Raw genomic sequence first — 20,157 nt, 5'->3', positions numbered from 1 at the left:
ACACCCTGACATGGGGGCTTGCAGTATATATGCGGTACAGAGGTCCCTACATATAGAGACCCTAGGTACACCCTGACATGGGGGCTTGCAGTATATATGCGGTACAGAGGTCCCTACATATAGAGACCCTAGGTACACCCTGACATGGGGGCTTGCAGTATATATGCGGTACAGAGGTCCCTACATATAGAGACCCTAGGTACACCCTGACATGGGGGCTTGCAGTATATATGCGGTACAGAGGTCCCTACATATAGAGACCCTAGGTACACCCTGACATGGGGGCTTGCAGTATATATGCGGTACAGAGGTCCCTACATATAGAGACCCTAGGTACACCCTGACATGGGGGTTTGCAGTATATATACGGTACGGAGGTCCCTGTGTATAGAGACCCTAGGTACACCCTGACATTGAGGCTGGCGGTATGTATATATACGGTACAGAGGTCTACTCAACTGTCTCCGACAGGTACACACGAGTGTCTATGACTCGATCAGTCCGGTATTTGTCATAAAGCACTTCATACACTGCTAATATTACATCATTATACTGTACACATTAACCCGTTAATATTGTGGTATATCATACAACAGGTGTCTAGTTTTCAAAGTGAAGACCCGTGCTGTGATGATATAACAAGGCAGAACTCCTAAATATGCGCCGTTTTAATGTAGTAAATATATACAATATTAAACAGCATGACATAAGTGTGACAAGACTTAAAACGACCAGAAGGGATGGGGGTAATGGGGGTGATTGGGGGTGATTGAGGGGAAGAGAGGGATATCGGAGGCGGCTTTTATACAATTTTTTACCTGGCTAAATCAAATTTTACGTTATATGACAGTAATGCTGTTTTTTAATCCATAAATTCTGTGCATATCCGAGACATGTAGGCTTATAAATGTATCTGCATAGAGTACACACATGTCTAGGGAACCGACACACGGTCAAACCCCCGCAGTGTCTCTGGAGATAAAACAGCTAAATAACACAAAAATCGATAATCTAGCTAGGGTTAGGTCACTTTCGTACATGTAGAACCATGTTAGCGTTATCAATGGGTAGTACAGTGAAAGTTAGCCCACAGGTGTATGTATACTAGCTTGTGTACCGTCGCTATCTGACCCAGATCAGGAAGGCGGAGTAGACACTTACCTGTACAGGTAAAACTAATCACAAGCAACAAAATGGCACATGTTATGTCCGCTGTTGACCATTTGACGACACTAGATGCTGACCGCTGTCTCCCAGCGTTCGTAAGTCCACTCATGTCGCCGCTGTGTCCCACCGTACCAGAAAAGGGTGTCCCCCGCCTCTGACATACGGAATAACTAAACTCACGACCAGGTAGTCCCAACACACGTCATATACAGTGTGCGACTATTTTTAAAATGTTATCACAAATTAAACAAACAAGGTGACTCACGCGGAAAAAGCCCTGTCGCCCCGGAATACACAATCATACACATTGAAAAACAGGTGAATAATTTCACATCATCATGCCATTTTTCCACGGTAAGGTTATGATCTCGTAATCATTCCGAGCTATCCTTGTCGATTAAGAGCGGAGTACAACCGCGATATGTGTGACGGACTCCCCACGTGTTCATTCATTGAGAGTGAGCCGGTATCTGGAGCGTTCCACCAGTACAGCACTGCCAATGGTACGGCCACACTCAACTCACAAACAGCCACATCGGAAATCAGGAAATTACTGCATCATCAGCATTCTGGGAGTCCCAGCCAGACATGGAATATTAAAGAGGTATTGTCATGAATTACGTCAGATATAAATCGGTGTCTAACACGTTTGCAAAAACTGACCGCCCATGCAGTCCATGGAAATACCCGTGGAAGTTTTCGGATTGCTCTCCCTTGCGTTTCCACGTATACTGCTGTAGATCACTCACAGGGAAGGCATTGAACACCACTTCAAACCTTTATAATCGACCGCAAAATGTGGGTGCAACCTTACAAAAATAGTACATGATGCAATTGAGTGGAAATGAAATGCATGCAGACAACACACTGGAGAATTCAACTACAAACAGGAGATCCTGTTGTATGAACTACAATAAAAGAATATTGTGCTGTGATAATACATGTGTGCTTGCTAGTGTTAGGACGCCGTTTGAGTGTTATTCGTGGTAATGTTTATCAGAACCGATACATGATCTAACGTCATTAGCGACCTAAACTACAAAGTACATCCCACCTTTTTGTCCGATACAGAAAACGTATTTGTAATTAGCTCAAATGGAAAGTATGGTTTCAGAAGCCCACGGGTCAGTATCTAATTTATATAGCCCGGTTTTCTGGCAGCCTTAAGCTTCGTGTACAGTTCCCTGTCTATAAAGATTACACTGAGACTAACCCTTCATCATAACTTACATATAGTGTACAACAAGGCCAACTTTCTACAGCAGAAAATCGCCATTTTTATAGGAATTGTGATAGTTTTACGCAGAAATTGCCGTCCAGTGTTTATACGTAACTGTATAAGTTGCTGTTCATGATTCTCTGTAGGAACATGTGGCACGTATCAGTCACCATGCTATTGAAAGAAATACATTCCAGAAAACCTTACAAGAGACACTTTGATATAGAGAGATATCCCTCTGGGACGCCAAGTGCCAAATCCGGACTCTCTTGGCCGTATTGAGACTGCGGTAAACTTCAGTTTAGAAACACTGTGTGAGACCAACGCAAAAAACGTGACAGAAATGATCCCGGATCAACGGTCTTAATTACCGTATGGGAACATTTAGGAAGGAAAGAAAATCTGCAACAAGAGACCGAAAAAGCTGCAAGGTTATCTGAATGTTAGTGTAGTAAAACCCCGAATATAGACATAATTTCAAGAATATTTATATTTTTAGTTCTTAACATTGATGTATATCTATATTATTGCAGAAACACATCCTACTTAGTGATGTGGGTACCACGCTTTGTAGTGTTAGTGGAGAGATGTGGGTACCACGCTTTGTAGTGTTAGTGGAGTGATGTGGGTACCACGCTTTGTAGTGTTAGTGGAGAGATGTGGGTACCACGCTTTGTAGTGTTAGTGGAGAGATGTGGGTACCACGCTTTGTAGTGTTAGTGGAGAGATGTGGGTACCACGCTTTGTAGTGTTAGTGGAGAGATGTGGGTACCACGCTTTGTAGTGTTAGTGGAGAGATGTGGGTACCACGCTTTGTAGTGTTAGTGGAGAGATGTGGGTACCACGCTTTGTAGTGTTAGTGGAGTGATGTGGGTACCACGCTTTGTAGTGTTAGTGGAGAGATGTGGGTACCACGCATTGTAGTGTTAGTGGAGAGATGTGGGTACCACGCTTTGTAGTGTTAGTGGAGAGATGGATAACTTTCTGTGTTTTGTTAGTGGAGAGATGGATAGCTTTCTGTGTATTGTTAGTGGAGAGATGGATAGCTTTCTGTGTAGTGTTAGTGGAGAGATGGATAGCTTTCTGTATAGTGTTAGTGGAGAGATGGATAGCTTTCTGTGTAGTGTTAGTAGAGAGATGGATAGCTGTCTGTGTAATGTTAGTTGAGTGATGTGGGTACCACGCTTTGTAGTGTTAGTGGAGAGATGGATAGCTTTCTGTGTACTGTTAGTGGAGAGATGGATAGCTTTCTGTGTAGTGTTAGTCGTTGACGATCCAAAGCTCATGCGGAATGCGACAATAAATGAAAATTGATTTCTTCTTGACTCGAGAAAGTCACTCCTGCCTGAGAACGCATATTAATATGCAATATTTCGGCACCAATCTTTTGTTTTACACAGTATGGTCATTCCTATTACCCTGCTTAATCACAGCTGGCTATGTCAATATATTTATATCTAATATATATATTTTTTAACAAAAATGAGATAAAGACGTGCATTCATAGACGTTTTCAGTTAATGACTTTAGGACACCGAATCATGGTGTCTCATCTAGCAGTGCATGGTATCTGTCAGCCATCATATGAGACCAGACGAGGAGGTAATATTTGAAATATGATTGGCGGAAATATGTGTTTACTATGTTTTGATAATAATAATGAGATAAAGCTCTGCCGCCATCGACACTTGTCAGTTATCACGTTTAAGACACTGAAGTATGGTTTCTCATTTTACCATGCATGGCCTAGCTATTTCAGCCATGGGAGGTACGACAATTGTCACATTTAAACTTTGTATTAAAATGATAAGTTAAAGAAAAAGTTTCTCATAAGATAAAAATGCACGTGTCTTAGCACGAGTAAAGCAAGGGAATCTGAGAGACATCCAAATAGAAAACATATAGGTGGCCTTGTAATTCAATATTTTAACAATTTATTTCAGAGATAGGAAAAAAATCTTACATAATGTAGTTTGGTGGTTTGTCTGACAAACTGAAATAACATGTGTCAGCAGTATGGCCATTCCGTTCGTATTGGTCCTATACAGACATAAATTACATGTAAGCAAAGAAATTTTCCCGTTAGACATTTGTATACAACCTACAATATTTAATAGGACGGTAATTATTTTCAAAATAGGTCAGTCTACCATCACCTGGTCAAGATTAAATATGGCCAGTCTACCATCACCTGGTCAAGATTAAATATGGTCAGTCTACAATCTCTTTATTATAAGTATGAATGGCTGGTCGTGTGGCGTAGTGGATAGCGCACTTGCGTTTCAGCAAGGCGACCGGGGCTCGATTCCCAGATCGGACTGTTCGTGGTGCTGTGGTCTTTTCTCGCCTGTCCGTGGTGCTGTGGTCAGTCCTCGCCTGTCCGTGGTGCTGTGGTCAGTCCTCGCCTGTCCGTGGTCATGTGGTACGTCCTCTCCTGTCCGTGGTGCTGTGGTCAGTCCTCGCCTGCCCGTGGTTCTGTGGTAAGTCCTCGCCTGTCCGTGGTCCTGTGGTCAGTCATCGCCTGTCCCTGGTCATGTAGTCAGTCCTCGCCTGTCCGTTATCCTGTGGCCAGTCCTCGCCTGCCCGTGGTCCTGTAGTCAGTCCTCGCCTGTACGTGGTCCTTTGGTCAGTCCTCGCCTGCCCGTGGTCCTATGGTCAGTCCTCGCCTGCCCGTGGTCCTGTGGTCAGTCCTCGCCTGTCCGTGGTCCTGTGGTCAGTCCTCGCCTGTCCGTGGTCCTGTGTTCTGTTAACCCCCTCTCCGTCATGGGGTTACGGAATTGTTGGAAGACTTCATCAGCCTCTGTTGCTTTATATGATATAGATCATTCGGATCCCGCTAACCAGACCAGACAGGGGAACGCCGTCCGATTGATATAGTGTGCTGCACAGTAACATCTCTTATCGGATTGCGTGTACACTAAGAATTAATCAAAATTTCTGTTTACCTTCAGTAGAAATGAATGATACTCTGGTCCTGTTTTTTGAGATTTAATTGGTCGCGTTCCCCATTCATTGTTGTGTAAATGCGCTGACATTACGTGTATGTGGCAATGAAGTTTGTTGAGAATAATTGTATATTGATTTCTCTAGGGATTCATGGTATGTTAGCAATGCATGGACACAAACCTCAAAGTGATAACGACAGAGGGGTGCGGAGACAAAATTACAAGTAACTCGTTTTAGTTTGTCTGTCTAAATAAAGAAAACAATAAGGCCGCACGTGTCACATCAATTAATGAGTAAGCGTCATTACGTGGGTAACCACGAACACCGCGACACGTGTATTGCACACTCCTACACGAGGTTAGGGTGACACAATCTTGACCGCCTCTATCGATCCCTTCATTGGACCGAAGTATCACCGGTTAACGCGTTATACGGAAACATTTACATAATTCCGTGTATCACTTGATAAATTACCAATTTCCTCTAGATGTTGCTTCAAATTAACAAAAACAACAGCAAAGTATGTATTTCAACCACAAATGGATGGGGAAACAATTACCAAATATTNCCCCCCCCCCCTCCTACTAGATAGCTGCTGCATGAGCACTTCTACCACCACCACCACTGAAAAGTGTACGTGCTATGAGACAGTTCACCTTTAACGGTGTCTGACAAAACGCTCCTATTACCATCACTGAAAAGTGTACGTGCTATGAGACAGTTCACCTTTACCAGTGTCTGACAAAACGCTCCTATTACCATCACTGAAAAGTGTACGTGCTATGAGACAGTTTGTTTCAAGTAGATAAAACGAGTACTTTGTAAATCTTTATTTGATCTTCTAACTGGGGGTTTGTCAATACATCGGGTTCACATGCCTCTCTATATCTTTTTATTGCCTCTACCGATATGATTGTCGATATTTTAATTGGTCGTTGGTGTGTCTTGTGTTTTCGACGTCACTACCCTGGTTCTAGGTGTAAGCACGTGATATTACGTAGATTCGACCTAGATTTTCATGACCTGTGTTGACGATTCAGCAGTAGTCGACTACCCTTCCGGAACACGTGGTCTTATTACCTCTCTCTACTTTTGCAATGGTATTATTGTAACATTTCCTGTCGTTCACATTCTGGTCTAGATTTATCGATTTAAACGTCGAACTACGGTTTAGTTCTGACTTCGATATTCTCTTGTTGTTTTCTTACAATTCATACATGTGAAACGCGTGTTGCCTGTTGTACAACATAGAGAAATGTCCGTTACGGTATTTAAAACAATCGGCCATATTCAAAATGGCAGTTTACTACTTTATTGTACTGTATTGGTTAACACAAGTATCGATATGTTATGTTTTTCCACATGATTTCCATCAAATAACATGTTAACAGAGAACTCTATCACGTATGACGTTTTCAGATAAATTCTTTCAAGCTATCAAGAAAGGCGTTTTCAGATAAATTCTATAAAGTTTGAAGTTTTCAGAAAAATTCTATCAAGTATGACGTTTTCAGACAAATTCAATCAAGTATGACGCCAATAGAAATTTCAAACACAAATCCCTTTAATATAATATAAGGTATTACGGATTAATGACAATCAAAAAGAACTTTACTGGGATCTTCAGTAAGAAAACTGCTGACGTAAGTTACTGTAAATGTTATGATAAACTGTAGCTTGACCCACAGGTTTTCCTTCTGATAGCTACCAGTATAACGCTATGAAGTTGTTACTAGGGTAATTTATAGAGGAGTTATATATATCCGACCCGAGAGTTCTTAATTCAGTGATTTAGGGATACAAAGTCAGAAATTCCGGATAAGAGAAAACTCGCCTAGATAGGCTGTTGTAACTTTGAACATTAACAATGGATACACGAGCTGAAGCCTAACGTTCAGTAATACACAGAAAGGCGTACAACAGTGTGAGATATTTGTTCTAAATCCACTTGCAATCCCCGGTTGACAGGTATTGTTGTAAAACGTGGATTTCTACATAAAACAAGACAATGTACTGAACACTACCCTCATAAACAATGTCGTCAGTCTGGCCGTGGCCGGCCACGGTAACGCTAACAATGCCGTACGTCTTCGGTCTGTTGTAGGTGGGTCTCTCATAACCAACATTCCCCGTCTTATAAATAAAGTGTGGAGCGGTTAATTCGTGTAACCTCCCTGAAGCAATTTGTAAACCTTACAAGCAGGATTATTATCATTAACATCGAATATCATCCTGTTTTGATCATTTAAATTGTAACTGCCTTAATATTATATGTATATTATGTGACGCTGCAAATCAAGAGAATCATTGTCGATTTGACACTGAGCACAACATTACTGTAGGACACTATAGGATGCGGTCACGCTGTCCGTTGGGTTTAAATTACATGTATGCGTTGCGTACCTGTTTGTTGCATGTATTGTAAGCAAGAGCAAGGGCAGACATTGGTAGCGAAGAAATGATCGCTGACCACCCGGGTATTGGTGCTTCTGTCATCCCCAGATATACCGGAGGACGAAGTAGCGTAGCTGCCCTAGGCTCGAGTAGTACACATAATTTTGTCAAGTGTTTGTTTTTAGTCAGTGCAAATTAAAAAATAAATAACTTTGTTTGCTCTCATAATGATCTTGTAATACACGTAAGACAGACAGACAGACAGACATTCTTTATATCCTCTGATAAGAGATAACATGGTCTTGTCGTTTTTAACAATTTCAACAATTTACAGCATGAACACTACATATTTACATAATACTACAATTTCTTACTGTATTCTTCAAACTATGCTCAAGAGCTAGATCTGCTCTGTAGAAGTATGTTCATTTCTGTGAGCATCTCAGCAAGTTTTTTTCACTTATAGCAACCACCAGAGTGTCCCATTAACCATCGTCCAAAGAAATATCGTTCCTAATGAACATTTTTCGTCTTCCTCTAGCATATCGTATTGTACATATTTTTCAACGCTTATAAGATTAACTATTTGTTCCAGCAATATGTCTCTACTTTTGAATAATGTGGGATATTGTATAATGAAATGTTTAACGTCATTGTTCACAACTTTTTTGCACAATTTACACATCACATTTTGGAATTCAGCCCTGTAGGAAAGCTTGATTAATTCACAAATTTTCCATGTGCTGTTAGGAAATTTCAGCGTTAGAGACCAGAAGGGATAGGGTCCAATATATTGATGAACTGCCCTAAAATATAACAGATCGGGACGATTTCTGCACATTTTACACCATACATCATATTAATAGTTTGTTGTGACTTTCTTAATAAACGATTTCCACTGAAACCCTCTATAGCACGCACCAGAGAACACAAACTCGAAAAAGAATGTCTCGATGTTAAATTTCACCATTGTATGGAAGATGTCTACGATGAAGCTTACGTTTTGAAACGATTGTGAGGTGAACATGAATGTACATAAGCGAATAATGAATAGAGATTTCCAGACAAAAGATAATTTAGCATTACACAGCTTGTTCCAAAGGTACAGTTTTCTGATTTCTTCATCAAACCATAAATCATCAGGTAAGTCAATAGCTCTGGTAGTAAACCCTGGCATCTTCGTGCAGCATACCGCATGGTTCTATTTAACATATCAATGGACTTCTGCGTAGCATTTTCCCAAAGTTCACATCCGTATATAACACCTGGTAGGATAATTGCTTTAATGAGTTGCGCACTTTTGAGAGGATTCAATACGCCTGGATGGATACCAACACTCATTTGACTGTTAAGGTTCCTTCTACCTTTGTCGCACGCGCTTTCTATACCGAAATCAGCTTTTAGGTTTGAACAAAAAGAAATTCCCGCGTAAACCTTTATATCAGTCCATTCGATAATCGCGCCTCCCAGAGAACATACAGCTGATGGTTTATTGACGATTCGTCTCTTATGAAAATTCAACCAGCGAAGATTTAGCAGAGTTATAATTTAGTAAGAGCGTGTCATCAGCTAATAATACGCAGGGGATATGTAGCTTTTGAATCTGTAAACCCTGTGTAAAACAACTTTCAAGCTTAAAGTAAACAATGATAATAACACAACGATGAACAAGTTTGTAGTCAATTCGAAACTTTAAAACTTCTGAGACCCAGTCGAATAATCCTCGTCGCAGTTAAACTGTCTCGTCTTCCCAGGCTTCTCAAAGTAATGCGTCGTTTTTGATTTGGCAAGCATATGATATCTGATTATATACTGAACTCTAAGGGCAAAACGGTATTAGCCGTTTGAAAAATTCCGCAAACGTTATTTTCTGACTCCGATGTGCAAACCAATAGTCAACAATCTGTATGATCGACATGTATTTGTGTCTGCAGACAAAGCATCTAATATTCTAATCTTTGTTTGCAAACACTATCACATTGTCTGCTTGCAAAAATAGAATTAGGCATGCTTGATCACCAAGGTACCCTACCTTTTTACCCTTTACACTACCATTCCTCATACCATACAGAAGGAACCCCTTCGCCTTTCTTATAACGAGAGCTTTCTTTTCTAAGAAGGCGAACGATGATATAAATGTGTGGTTGTAAATTACTTTACAGCATCAGAGGATGAAATTGGGAGGATTATTGAGTTCCGTTTTGGAAATATCTTTGTTCGGTGGCAAGACTTTCCACCATTAAACAGACTGTAGGCATTCCTCTTGTTAAAAACTGTACCCTTCCTCTGGCCGACATCTTTTCGTTTTTTTTATGCGAGGCTTTTATTGTAAGGACAAAAACCCGGACCATAAGTCCTTATGTGCTCTCTTTAAATAACAAAAAAGAAATTGACCACATTGATCATATATTCCCTCCCGAGCTTGACATTAATGGCACAACATCCGTCGCCTTTCTCGATCTTTACTCATTACATTATCAAAAGGAACCTCTTACAACCACACTATACGATAGGAAGGGTGGCTTTGATTTTCCGATCATGAACCTTCTTTTTCTTGGAAGTAACATGCCCGTTTCCCTTGTTACAGTTCATTCGGTCGATATTCATCGTTTTGATCCAAATATCCTAAATTCATGACTTCTATTTCTTTGTGTGATATGAAGGTCACTATTTTTGATAATGCTCATTGGTGGGGCTCTACCTTAGTTCTCAATTTGAGGCCGTAACATAACTTAAATTTGACCTAGATTTCATTGTCGATAGAGGTGAAGACGCTTGCCCTTCCGGAACACTTGATATTTTTCTCCTTGTATTTTTCAATGGTCTTGGTTGATCAATTTTGACTTTGACACTTCAGTATTCTCTTTTTTAAGAACCATTCTCTGACCAATAGTAAGTTAAATTAAGATAATAATTATTGGGATTCCAATTCGTGTTTAATCATAACCACCATTTTAAGAGTTTTATTTATTTGAATATCGAATTTTAAAACGCACCGATATACTTGTGAATATATTTTGTTTTAAAACCATAAAAAAACTCATATTTATCATCCAATTGTTCGAGTGCCTACACAAGATTTATATCCCAACTACGCCCCTGGTCACGTCCAAATGTACCAGTGATACGAGTATATGATAATAATAATAATTATACCAGACAATTCAACAGGTTGGTAACCTTACACAACATACCCTGTCAGACAACCCTGACTCTAGCAGATAAAACCTACCCTGTCAGACAACCCTGACTTTAGCAGATAAACGTACCCTGTCAGACAACCCTGACTCTAGCAGATCTATGATGGCGGCGAGGAGGAGACCAATCCTGCCAGACAACCCTGACTTTAGCAGATCTATGATGGGGGCGAGGAGGAGACCAATTCTCGTAGACAACCCTGACTTTAGCAGATCTATGATGGGGGCGAGGAGGAGACCTCCCCTGTCAGACAACCCTGTCTCTACAGATCTATGATGGCGACGAGGAGGAGACCAATTCTGGTAGACAACCCTGACTTTAGCAGATCTATGATGGCGGCGAGGAGGAGCCCAACCCTGTCAGACAACTAATACTCTAGCAGATTAAACCAACCCGGTCAGACAACCCTGATCCTATCAGATCTATGATGGCGGCGAGGAGGAGCCCAACCCTGTCAGACAACTAATACTCTAGCAGATTAAACCAACCCTGTCAGACAACCCTGACTCTAGCAGATTAAACCAACCCTGTCAGACAACCCTGACTCTAGCAGATCTATGATGGCGGCGAGGAGGAGACCAATCCTGTCAGACAACCCGGATTCTAGCAGATCTATGATGGCGACGAGGAGGAGACCTACCCTGTCAGACAACCCTGACTTTAGCAGATCTATGATGGGGATGAGGAGGAGACCTACCCTGTCAGACAACCCTGAGTCTAGCAGATCTATGATTGCGGCGAGGAGGAGACCTACCCTGTCAGACAACCCTGACTTTAGCAGATCTATGATGGCGGCGAGGAGGAGACCAATTCTGGTAGACAACACTGACTCTAGCAGATCTATGATGGGGACGAGGAGGAGACCTACCCTGTCAGACAACCCTGACTCTAGCAGATCTATGATGGCGACGAGGAGGAGACCAACCCTGTCAGAAAACACTGACTCTAGCAGATCTATGATGGGGACGAGGAGGAGACCAACCCTGTCAGACAACCCTGACTCTAGCAGATCTATGATGGCGGCGAGGAGGAGACCAATTCTTTTAGACAACCCTGATTCTAGCAGATCTATGATGGGGANTACTAGTATACCCCTCACACTAGATATTATTATGTTATAACAGTACAAGTATATCCCCGAGACTATATTACTTTATTATTACAGTACTAGTATATCTCCCCACACTAGATATAACTGTGTTATTACAGTACTAGTATACCCCTCACACTAGATATTATTATGTTATAACAGTACTAATATATTTCCCCACACTAGATATAACTGTGTTATTACAGTATTAGTATATCTCCCCACACTAGATATTACTGTGTTATTACAGTACTAGTATATCTCCCCACACTAGATATTACTGTGTTATTACAGTACTAGTATATTTCCCCACACTAGATATAACTGTGTTATTACAATACTTGTATATTTCCCTACACTAGATATTACTGTGTTATTACAGTACTAGTATATCCCCCATACTAGATATTACTGTTATTACAGTACTAGTATATCCCCCACACTAGATATTACTGTTATTACAGCACTAGTATATCCCCCAGACTATATTACTGTGTTATTACAGTACTAGTATATCCCCCAAACTATATTACTGTGTTATTACAGCACTATTATATCCCCAAACTATATTACTGTGTTATTACAGCACAAGTATATCCCCCAGACTATATTACTGTGTTATTACAGTACTAGTATATCCCCCATACTAGATATTACTGTTATTACAGCACTAGTATATCTCCCCACACTATACTACTGTGTTATTACAGCACTAGTATATCTCCCCACACAATATTACTGTGTTTTTACAGCACTAGTATATCCCCCATACTAGATATTACTGTTATTACAGCACTAGTATATCCCCCATACTAGATATTACTGTGTTTTTACAGCACTAGTATATCCCCCGCACTAGATATTACTGTGTTTTTACAGCACTAGTATATCCCCCATACTAGATAATACTGTTATTACAGTACTAGGATATCTCCCCACACAATATTACTGTGTTTTTACAGCACTAGTATATCCCCCAAACCATATTACTGTGTTATAACAGTACTAGTATATGCAATACACTAGATATTACTGTGTTTTTACAGCACTAGTATATACCCCACACTATATTACTGTGTTATTACAATACTAGTATATCCCCCAAGCTATATTACTGTGTTATTATAGTACTAGTATATCCCCCAAGCTATATTACTGTGTTATTACACTACTAGTATATCCCCCATACTAGATATTACTGTTATTACAGTACTAGTATATCCCCCATACTAGATATTACTGTGTTATTACAGCACTAGTATATCTCCCCACACAATATTACTGTGTTTTTACAGCACTAGTATATCCCCCCCACTAGCTATTACTGTTATTACAGCACTAGTATATCCCCCCCACTAGCTATTACTGTTATTACATTACTAGTATGTCTCCCCACAATATATTACTGTGTTATTACAGTACGAGTATATCCCCCAAACCATATTACTGTGTTATTACAATACTAGTATATCCCCCGCACTAGATATTACTGTTAATACAGTACAAGTATACCCCCCACACTAGATATTAATGTTATTACAGTACTAGTTTATTCCCCACACTAGATATAACTGTGTTATTACAATACTAGTATATCCCCCGCACTAGATATTACTGTGTAATTACAGTACTAGTACATCCCCCACACTAGATATTAATGTTATTACAGTACTAGGATATCTCCCCACACAATATTACTGTGTTTTTACAGCACTAGTATATCCCCCATACTAGATATTACTGTGTTTTTACAGCACTAGTATATCCCCCATACTAGATATTACTGTGTTTTTACAGCACTAGTATATCCCCCAAACCATATTACTGTGTTATTATAGTACTAGTATATCCCCCGCACTAGATATTACTGTGTTATAACAGTACTAGTATATCCCCAACACTAGATATAGATCTATGATGGCGGCGAGGAGGAGACCAATTCTGTCAGACAACCATGATTCTAGCAGATCTATGATTGCGGCGAGGAGGAAACCAATCCTGTCAGACAACACTGATTCTAGCAGATCTATGATGGCGGCGAGGAGGAGACCAATTCTGTCAGACAACCATGATTCTAGCAGATCTATGATTGCGGCGAGGAGGAAACCAATCCTGTCAGACAACACTGATTCTAGCAGACCTATGATGGCGGCGAGGAGGAGACCAATTCTGGTAGACAACCCTGACTCTAGCAGATCTATGATGGCGGCGAGGAGACCAATCCTGTCAGACAACCCTGACTCTAGCAGATCTATGATGGCGACGAGGAGGAGACCAATCCTGTCAGACAACCCTGACTCTAGCAGATCTATGATGGCGGCGAGGAGGAGACCTACCCTGTCAGACAACCCTGACTCTAGCAGATCTATGATGGCGGCGAGGAGGAGACCAATTCTGTCACGTATGACAATAATGTCAGTCATCTTTATACTGACAATTCTGCCCGTACTAGATATAACTGTATTCTTACAGTACTAGTCCCTTTTCCAATACTTGATATTACTGTGTTATTTGTCTTATTACGATACTAATATATTTCCCTACACTAGATATAACTATTTATTACAATATCAGTATATTTCCCTACACTAGATATTACTGTGATATTACAGAACGAGTATATCCCCCACACTAGATATTACTGTTATTACAGTACTAGTACATCCCCCACACTAGATATTACTGTGTCATTACAGTACTAGTATAACCCCCACACTAGATATTACTGTGTTATTACGGTACTAGTATATCTCCCCACACTAGATATTACTTTGTTTATAACAGTCCTAGTATACCCCCCACACTAGATATTACTGTGTTATTACAGTACTAGTATATCTCCCCACACTAGATATTACTTTGTTTATGACAGTACTAGTATATCCCCCACACTAGATATTACTGTGTCATTACAGGACTAGTATATCCCCCACACTCGATATTACTGTGTTATAACAGTACTAGTATATCTCCCCACACTAGATATTACTTTGTTTATAACAGTACTAGTATATCCCCCACACTAGATATTACTGTGTTATAACAGTACTAGTATATCCCCCACACTAGATATTACTGTTATTACGGTACTAGTATATCTCCCCACACTATATATTACTGTGTTATTACAGTACTAGTATATCCCCCACACTAGATATTACTGTGTCATTACAGTACTAGTATATCTCCTCACACTATATTACTGTGTTATTATAGTACTAGTATATCCCCCACACTAGATATAACTGTGTTATTACAATACTAGTATATCCCCCATACTAGATAATACTGTTATTACAGTAGTAGTATATCTCCTACACAATATATTACTGTGTTATTACAATATCAGTATATTTCCCTACACTAGATATTACTCTGATATTACAGAACGAGTATATCCCCCACACTAGATATTACTGTTATTACAGTACTAGTATATCCCCAACATTATATATTACTGTTATTACACTACTAGTATATCTCCCAACACTATATATTACTGTGTTATTACAGTACTAGTATATCCCCAACACTAGATATAACTGTGTTATTACAATACTAGTATATCCCCCATACTAGATATTACTGTTATTACAGTACTAGTATATCTCCCACACTATATATTACTGTTATTACAGTACTAGTATATCTCCCAACACTAGATATTACTGTGTTATTATAGTACTAGTATATTTCCCCACACTATATTACTGTGTTATTATAGTACTAGTATATCCCCCACACTAGATATAACTGTGTTATTACAATACTAGTATATCCCCCATACTAGATATTACTGTTATTACAGTACTAGTATATCTCCTCACACTAGATCTTACTGTGTTATTACAGTACTAGTATATCCCCACACTATGTTACTGTGTTATAACAGTACAAGTATATCCCTCACACTATATATTACTGTTATTACAGCACTAGTATATCTCCCCACACTAGATACTACTGTGTTATTACAGTACTAGTATATCCCACACTAGATATAACTGTGTTATTACAATACTAGTATATTTCCCCACACTAGATATACCTGTGTTATTACAGTACTAGTATATCCCCAACACTAGATATTACTGTGTTATTACAGTACTAGTATATCCCCAAGATTAGATATTACTGTTATTACAGTACTAGTATATCCCCCACACTAGATATAACTGTTATTACAGCACTAGTATATCTCCCCACACTAGATATTACTATGTTATTACAGTACTAGTATATCTCCCACACTAGATATTACTGTGTTATTATTGTACTAGTATATATCCGCACACTAGATATAACTGTGTTATTACAATACTAGTATATCCCCCACACTAGATATACCTGTGTTATTACAGTACCAGAATATCCCCACACTATATATTACTGTGTTATTACAGCACTAGTATATCCTCCAGACTATATTACTGTGTTATTACAGCACTAGTATATCCCCCCCCCCCACACACAAAATATTACTGTGTTATTATTGTACTAGTATATATCCGCACACTAGATATAACTGTGTTATTACAGTATTAGTATATCTCCCCACATTATATTACTGTGTTATTACAGCACTAGTATATCCCCCCCCACACACACACAATATTACTGTGTTATTATTGTACTAGTATATATCCGCACACTAGATATAACTGTGTTATTACAGTATTAGTATATCTCGCCACACTAGATATTACTGTGTTATTACAGTACCAGTATATCCCCACACTATATAGTACTGTGTTATTACAGTACGAGTATATCCTATATATTACTGTTATTACAGTACTAATATATCCCCACACTAGATATCACTGTTATTACAGTACTAGTATATTTCCCCACACTAGATATTACTGTTATTACGGTACTAGTATATCCCCCACACTAGATATTACTGTTATTACGGTACTAGTATATCCCCCACACTAGATATTACTGTGTTATTACAGTACGAGTATATCCCCCACACTATATATTACTGTTATTACAGCACTAGTATATCTCCCCACACAATATATTACTGTGTTATTACAGCACTAGGACAATGTATATCCCTCACACTATATTACTGTGTTATTACAGTACTAGTACATCCCCCACACTAGATATTACTGTTATTACAGTACTAGTATATCCCCCACACTAGATATTACTGTAATAACACAGTAATATCTAGTGTGGCGAGATATACTAGTACTGTAATAAAACAGTAATATCTAGTGTGGGGAATATACTATTACTGTGTTATTACAGTACTAGTCTATCCCCCACACTAGATATTACTCTTATTACAGTACTAGTATATCCCCACACTAGATCTTACTGTGTTATTACAGTACTAGTGTATCTCCCCACATTAGATATTTCTGTGTTATTACAGTACTAGTACATCCCCCACTCTAGATATTACTGTTATTACAGTACTAGTAGATCTCCCCACACTAGATATTACTGTTTTATTACAGTACTAGTATATCCCCACCCTAGATATTACTGTGTTATTACAGTACTAGTATATCTCCCCACATTAGATATTACTGTGTTATTACAGTACTAGTATATTCCCCACACTAGATATTACTGTGTTATTACAGTACTAGTATATCCCCACACTAGATATTACTGTAATAACACAGTAATATATAGTGTGTGGATATACTAGTACTATAATAACACAGTAATATCTGGTGTGGGGGATATACTAGTATTGTAATAACACAGTTATATCTAGTGTGGGGGATGTACTAGTACTGTAATAACAGTAATATCTAGTATGGGGGATATACTAGTATTGTAATAACACATGTAATAACACAGTAATACCTAGTGTGGGGAATATACTAGTACTGTGTTATTACAGTTCTAGTATATCTCCCCACAGTAGATATTACTGTGTTATTATAGTACTAGTATATCCCCACACTTCTCCCCACACTAGATATTACTGTGTTATTACAGTACTAGTATATTCCCCACACTAGGTATTACTGTGTTATTACAGTACTAGTATATCCCCACACTATATTACTGTGTTATTACAGTACTAGTATATCCCCCACACTAGATATTACTGTTATTACAGTACTAGTATATCCCCACACTAGATATTACTGTGTTATTACAGTACTAGTATATCACCCACATTATATTACTGTGTTATTACAGCACTAGTATATCTCCTACAATATATTACTGTGTTATTACAGTACTAGTACTTCCCCCACACTAGATATTACTGTGTTATTATAGTACTAGTATATCCACACACTATATATTACTGTGTTATTACAGTACTAGTATATTTCCCACACTAGATATTACTGTTATTACGGTACTAGTATATCCCCCACACTAGATATTACTGTGTTATTACAGTACTAGTATATCCCCACACTATATATTACTGTGTTATTACAGTACTAGTATATCCCCACACTAGATATTAATGTTATTACAGTACTAGTATGTCTCCCCACACTATATTACTGTGTTATTACAGTAATAGTATGTCTCTCTACACTTTATTACTGTGTTTTAACTACTCTAACTACAGATGTGTGTAAGTAAGTTTTAATTACTTTAGTTACAGGTGTTTATAAGCAAGTGTTTATTACTTTAACTACAGGTGTGTGTAGGTAAGTTTTAACTAATTTAACTACAGATGCGTGTAAGTAAGTTTTAATTACTTTAACACAGGTGTGTGTAAATAGGTGTTAATTCCTTTTACTACAGGTGTGTATAAGCAAGTGTTTATTACTTTAACTACAGGTTTGTGTTGGTAAGTTTTAACTACTCTAACTACAGATTTGTGTAAGTAAGTTTTAACTTCTTTAACTACAGGTGTGTAAATAAGTTTTAATTACTTTAACTACAGGTGTATGTAGGTAAGTTTTAACTACTCTAACTACAGGTGTATGTAGGTAAGTTTTAACTACTCTAACTACAGGCGTGTATAAGTTAGTTTTAACTACTCTAACTGCAGATGTGTGTAAGTAAGTTTTAATTACTTTAACTACAGGCGTATGTAGGTAAGTTTTAATAACTCTAACTACAGGTGTGTATAAGTAAGTTTTAACTACTCTAACTTCAGGTGTATGCAGGTAAGTTTTAATTGCTTTAACTACAGGTGTGTGTGTGGAGTTTTTCTGTGTCGGGGACTCGTTACATTCTGCTGACTGCTATAACATGGAAACTTTACAGGCGTGTAACACTCTGTTACTACTTCAGCTGGCCGTCAGCATGCTTCGTAAACCATACACTTCTTTAATCACATACTAGTTATAATTAACATGTGATTTTAACATCCACTTTATCGATGATAAAGTTGCATCAGCAACATGTCGACTTTTAAATGAGAGTTACCATGAATGTCAACTGATTTGCTGATAACACAGATTCGGTCACAATATGGTTCCAACCCTTTCATCACCCCTGCATGTTGAGCTGCTAAGTGTTTATGTGATCCGATGTAAGAATACACGTTTAAGTGACGATTGGATGTGCTATTTTCCGGAATTCAGTACCACACTTAATCATTATAGCACTTTTATTGAAACAAAATCTTAAATGAAAAGAAAAAAAGATTTGGAAAGAACGTTCCAATTTGTTAAGTTAATTATATCTCTTCGTTTCCACATACAGAGCATGCACTGTTTATCATGCATAATAGGCATTGATTGCAAGTAAACATTAACAGCAGCTACCCGCACGTCAACACAATACTAAGAAGCTGAAACAAAAGGATGTCCACGAATCAACATACGGACTCAATGAGGATACTAAAAGGATGTCCACGAATCAACATACGGACTCAATGATGATAACAAAAGTATATCCACGAATCAACATACGGACTCAATGATGATAACAAAAGTATATCCACGAATCAACATACGGACTCAATGATGATAACAAAAGTATATCCACGAATCAACATACGGACTCAATGATGATAAAAAAAGTATGTCCACGAATCAACATACGGACTCAATGATGATAACAAAAGTATATCCACGAATCAACATACGGACTCAATGATGATAACAAAAGTATATCCACGAATCAACATACGGACTCAATGATGATAACAAAAGTATGTCCACGAATCAACATACGGACTCAATGATGATAA

The 20,157-nt window shown here is 38.6% G+C and overlaps 1 protein-coding gene across 2 annotated transcripts in view; it reads right to left on the bottom strand.

Annotated features, from left to right (window-relative positions):
• Positions 1–20,157, bottom strand: part of LOC110446481 — a 78,278-nt gene that overhangs the window by 46,803 nt on the left and 11,318 nt on the right. The window contains exon 1 of one of the 2 annotated variants that reach the window (XM_021491662.1): positions 1,162–2,047. The exons of the other annotated variant lie outside the window; for it this stretch is intronic. Coding sequence (XP_021347337.1) covers positions 1,162–1,276 — 115 coding nt within the window. The 5' untranslated portion in view covers positions 1,277–2,047. Of the gene's footprint in view, positions 1–1,161; positions 2,048–20,157 lie in introns of those variants that run through there. 2 annotated transcript variants of the gene reach the window in all.

Source organism: Mizuhopecten yessoensis, unplaced genomic scaffold, assembly GCF_002113885.1.
Source record: "Mizuhopecten yessoensis strain PY_sf001 unplaced genomic scaffold, ASM211388v2 scaffold343, whole genome shotgun sequence".
Taxonomy (NCBI): Eukaryota; Metazoa; Mollusca; class Bivalvia; order Pectinida; family Pectinidae; genus Mizuhopecten; species Mizuhopecten yessoensis.
Note: the sequence above shows the minus strand (reverse complement) of the source record. Positions and strands in the feature narration are given on the sequence as shown.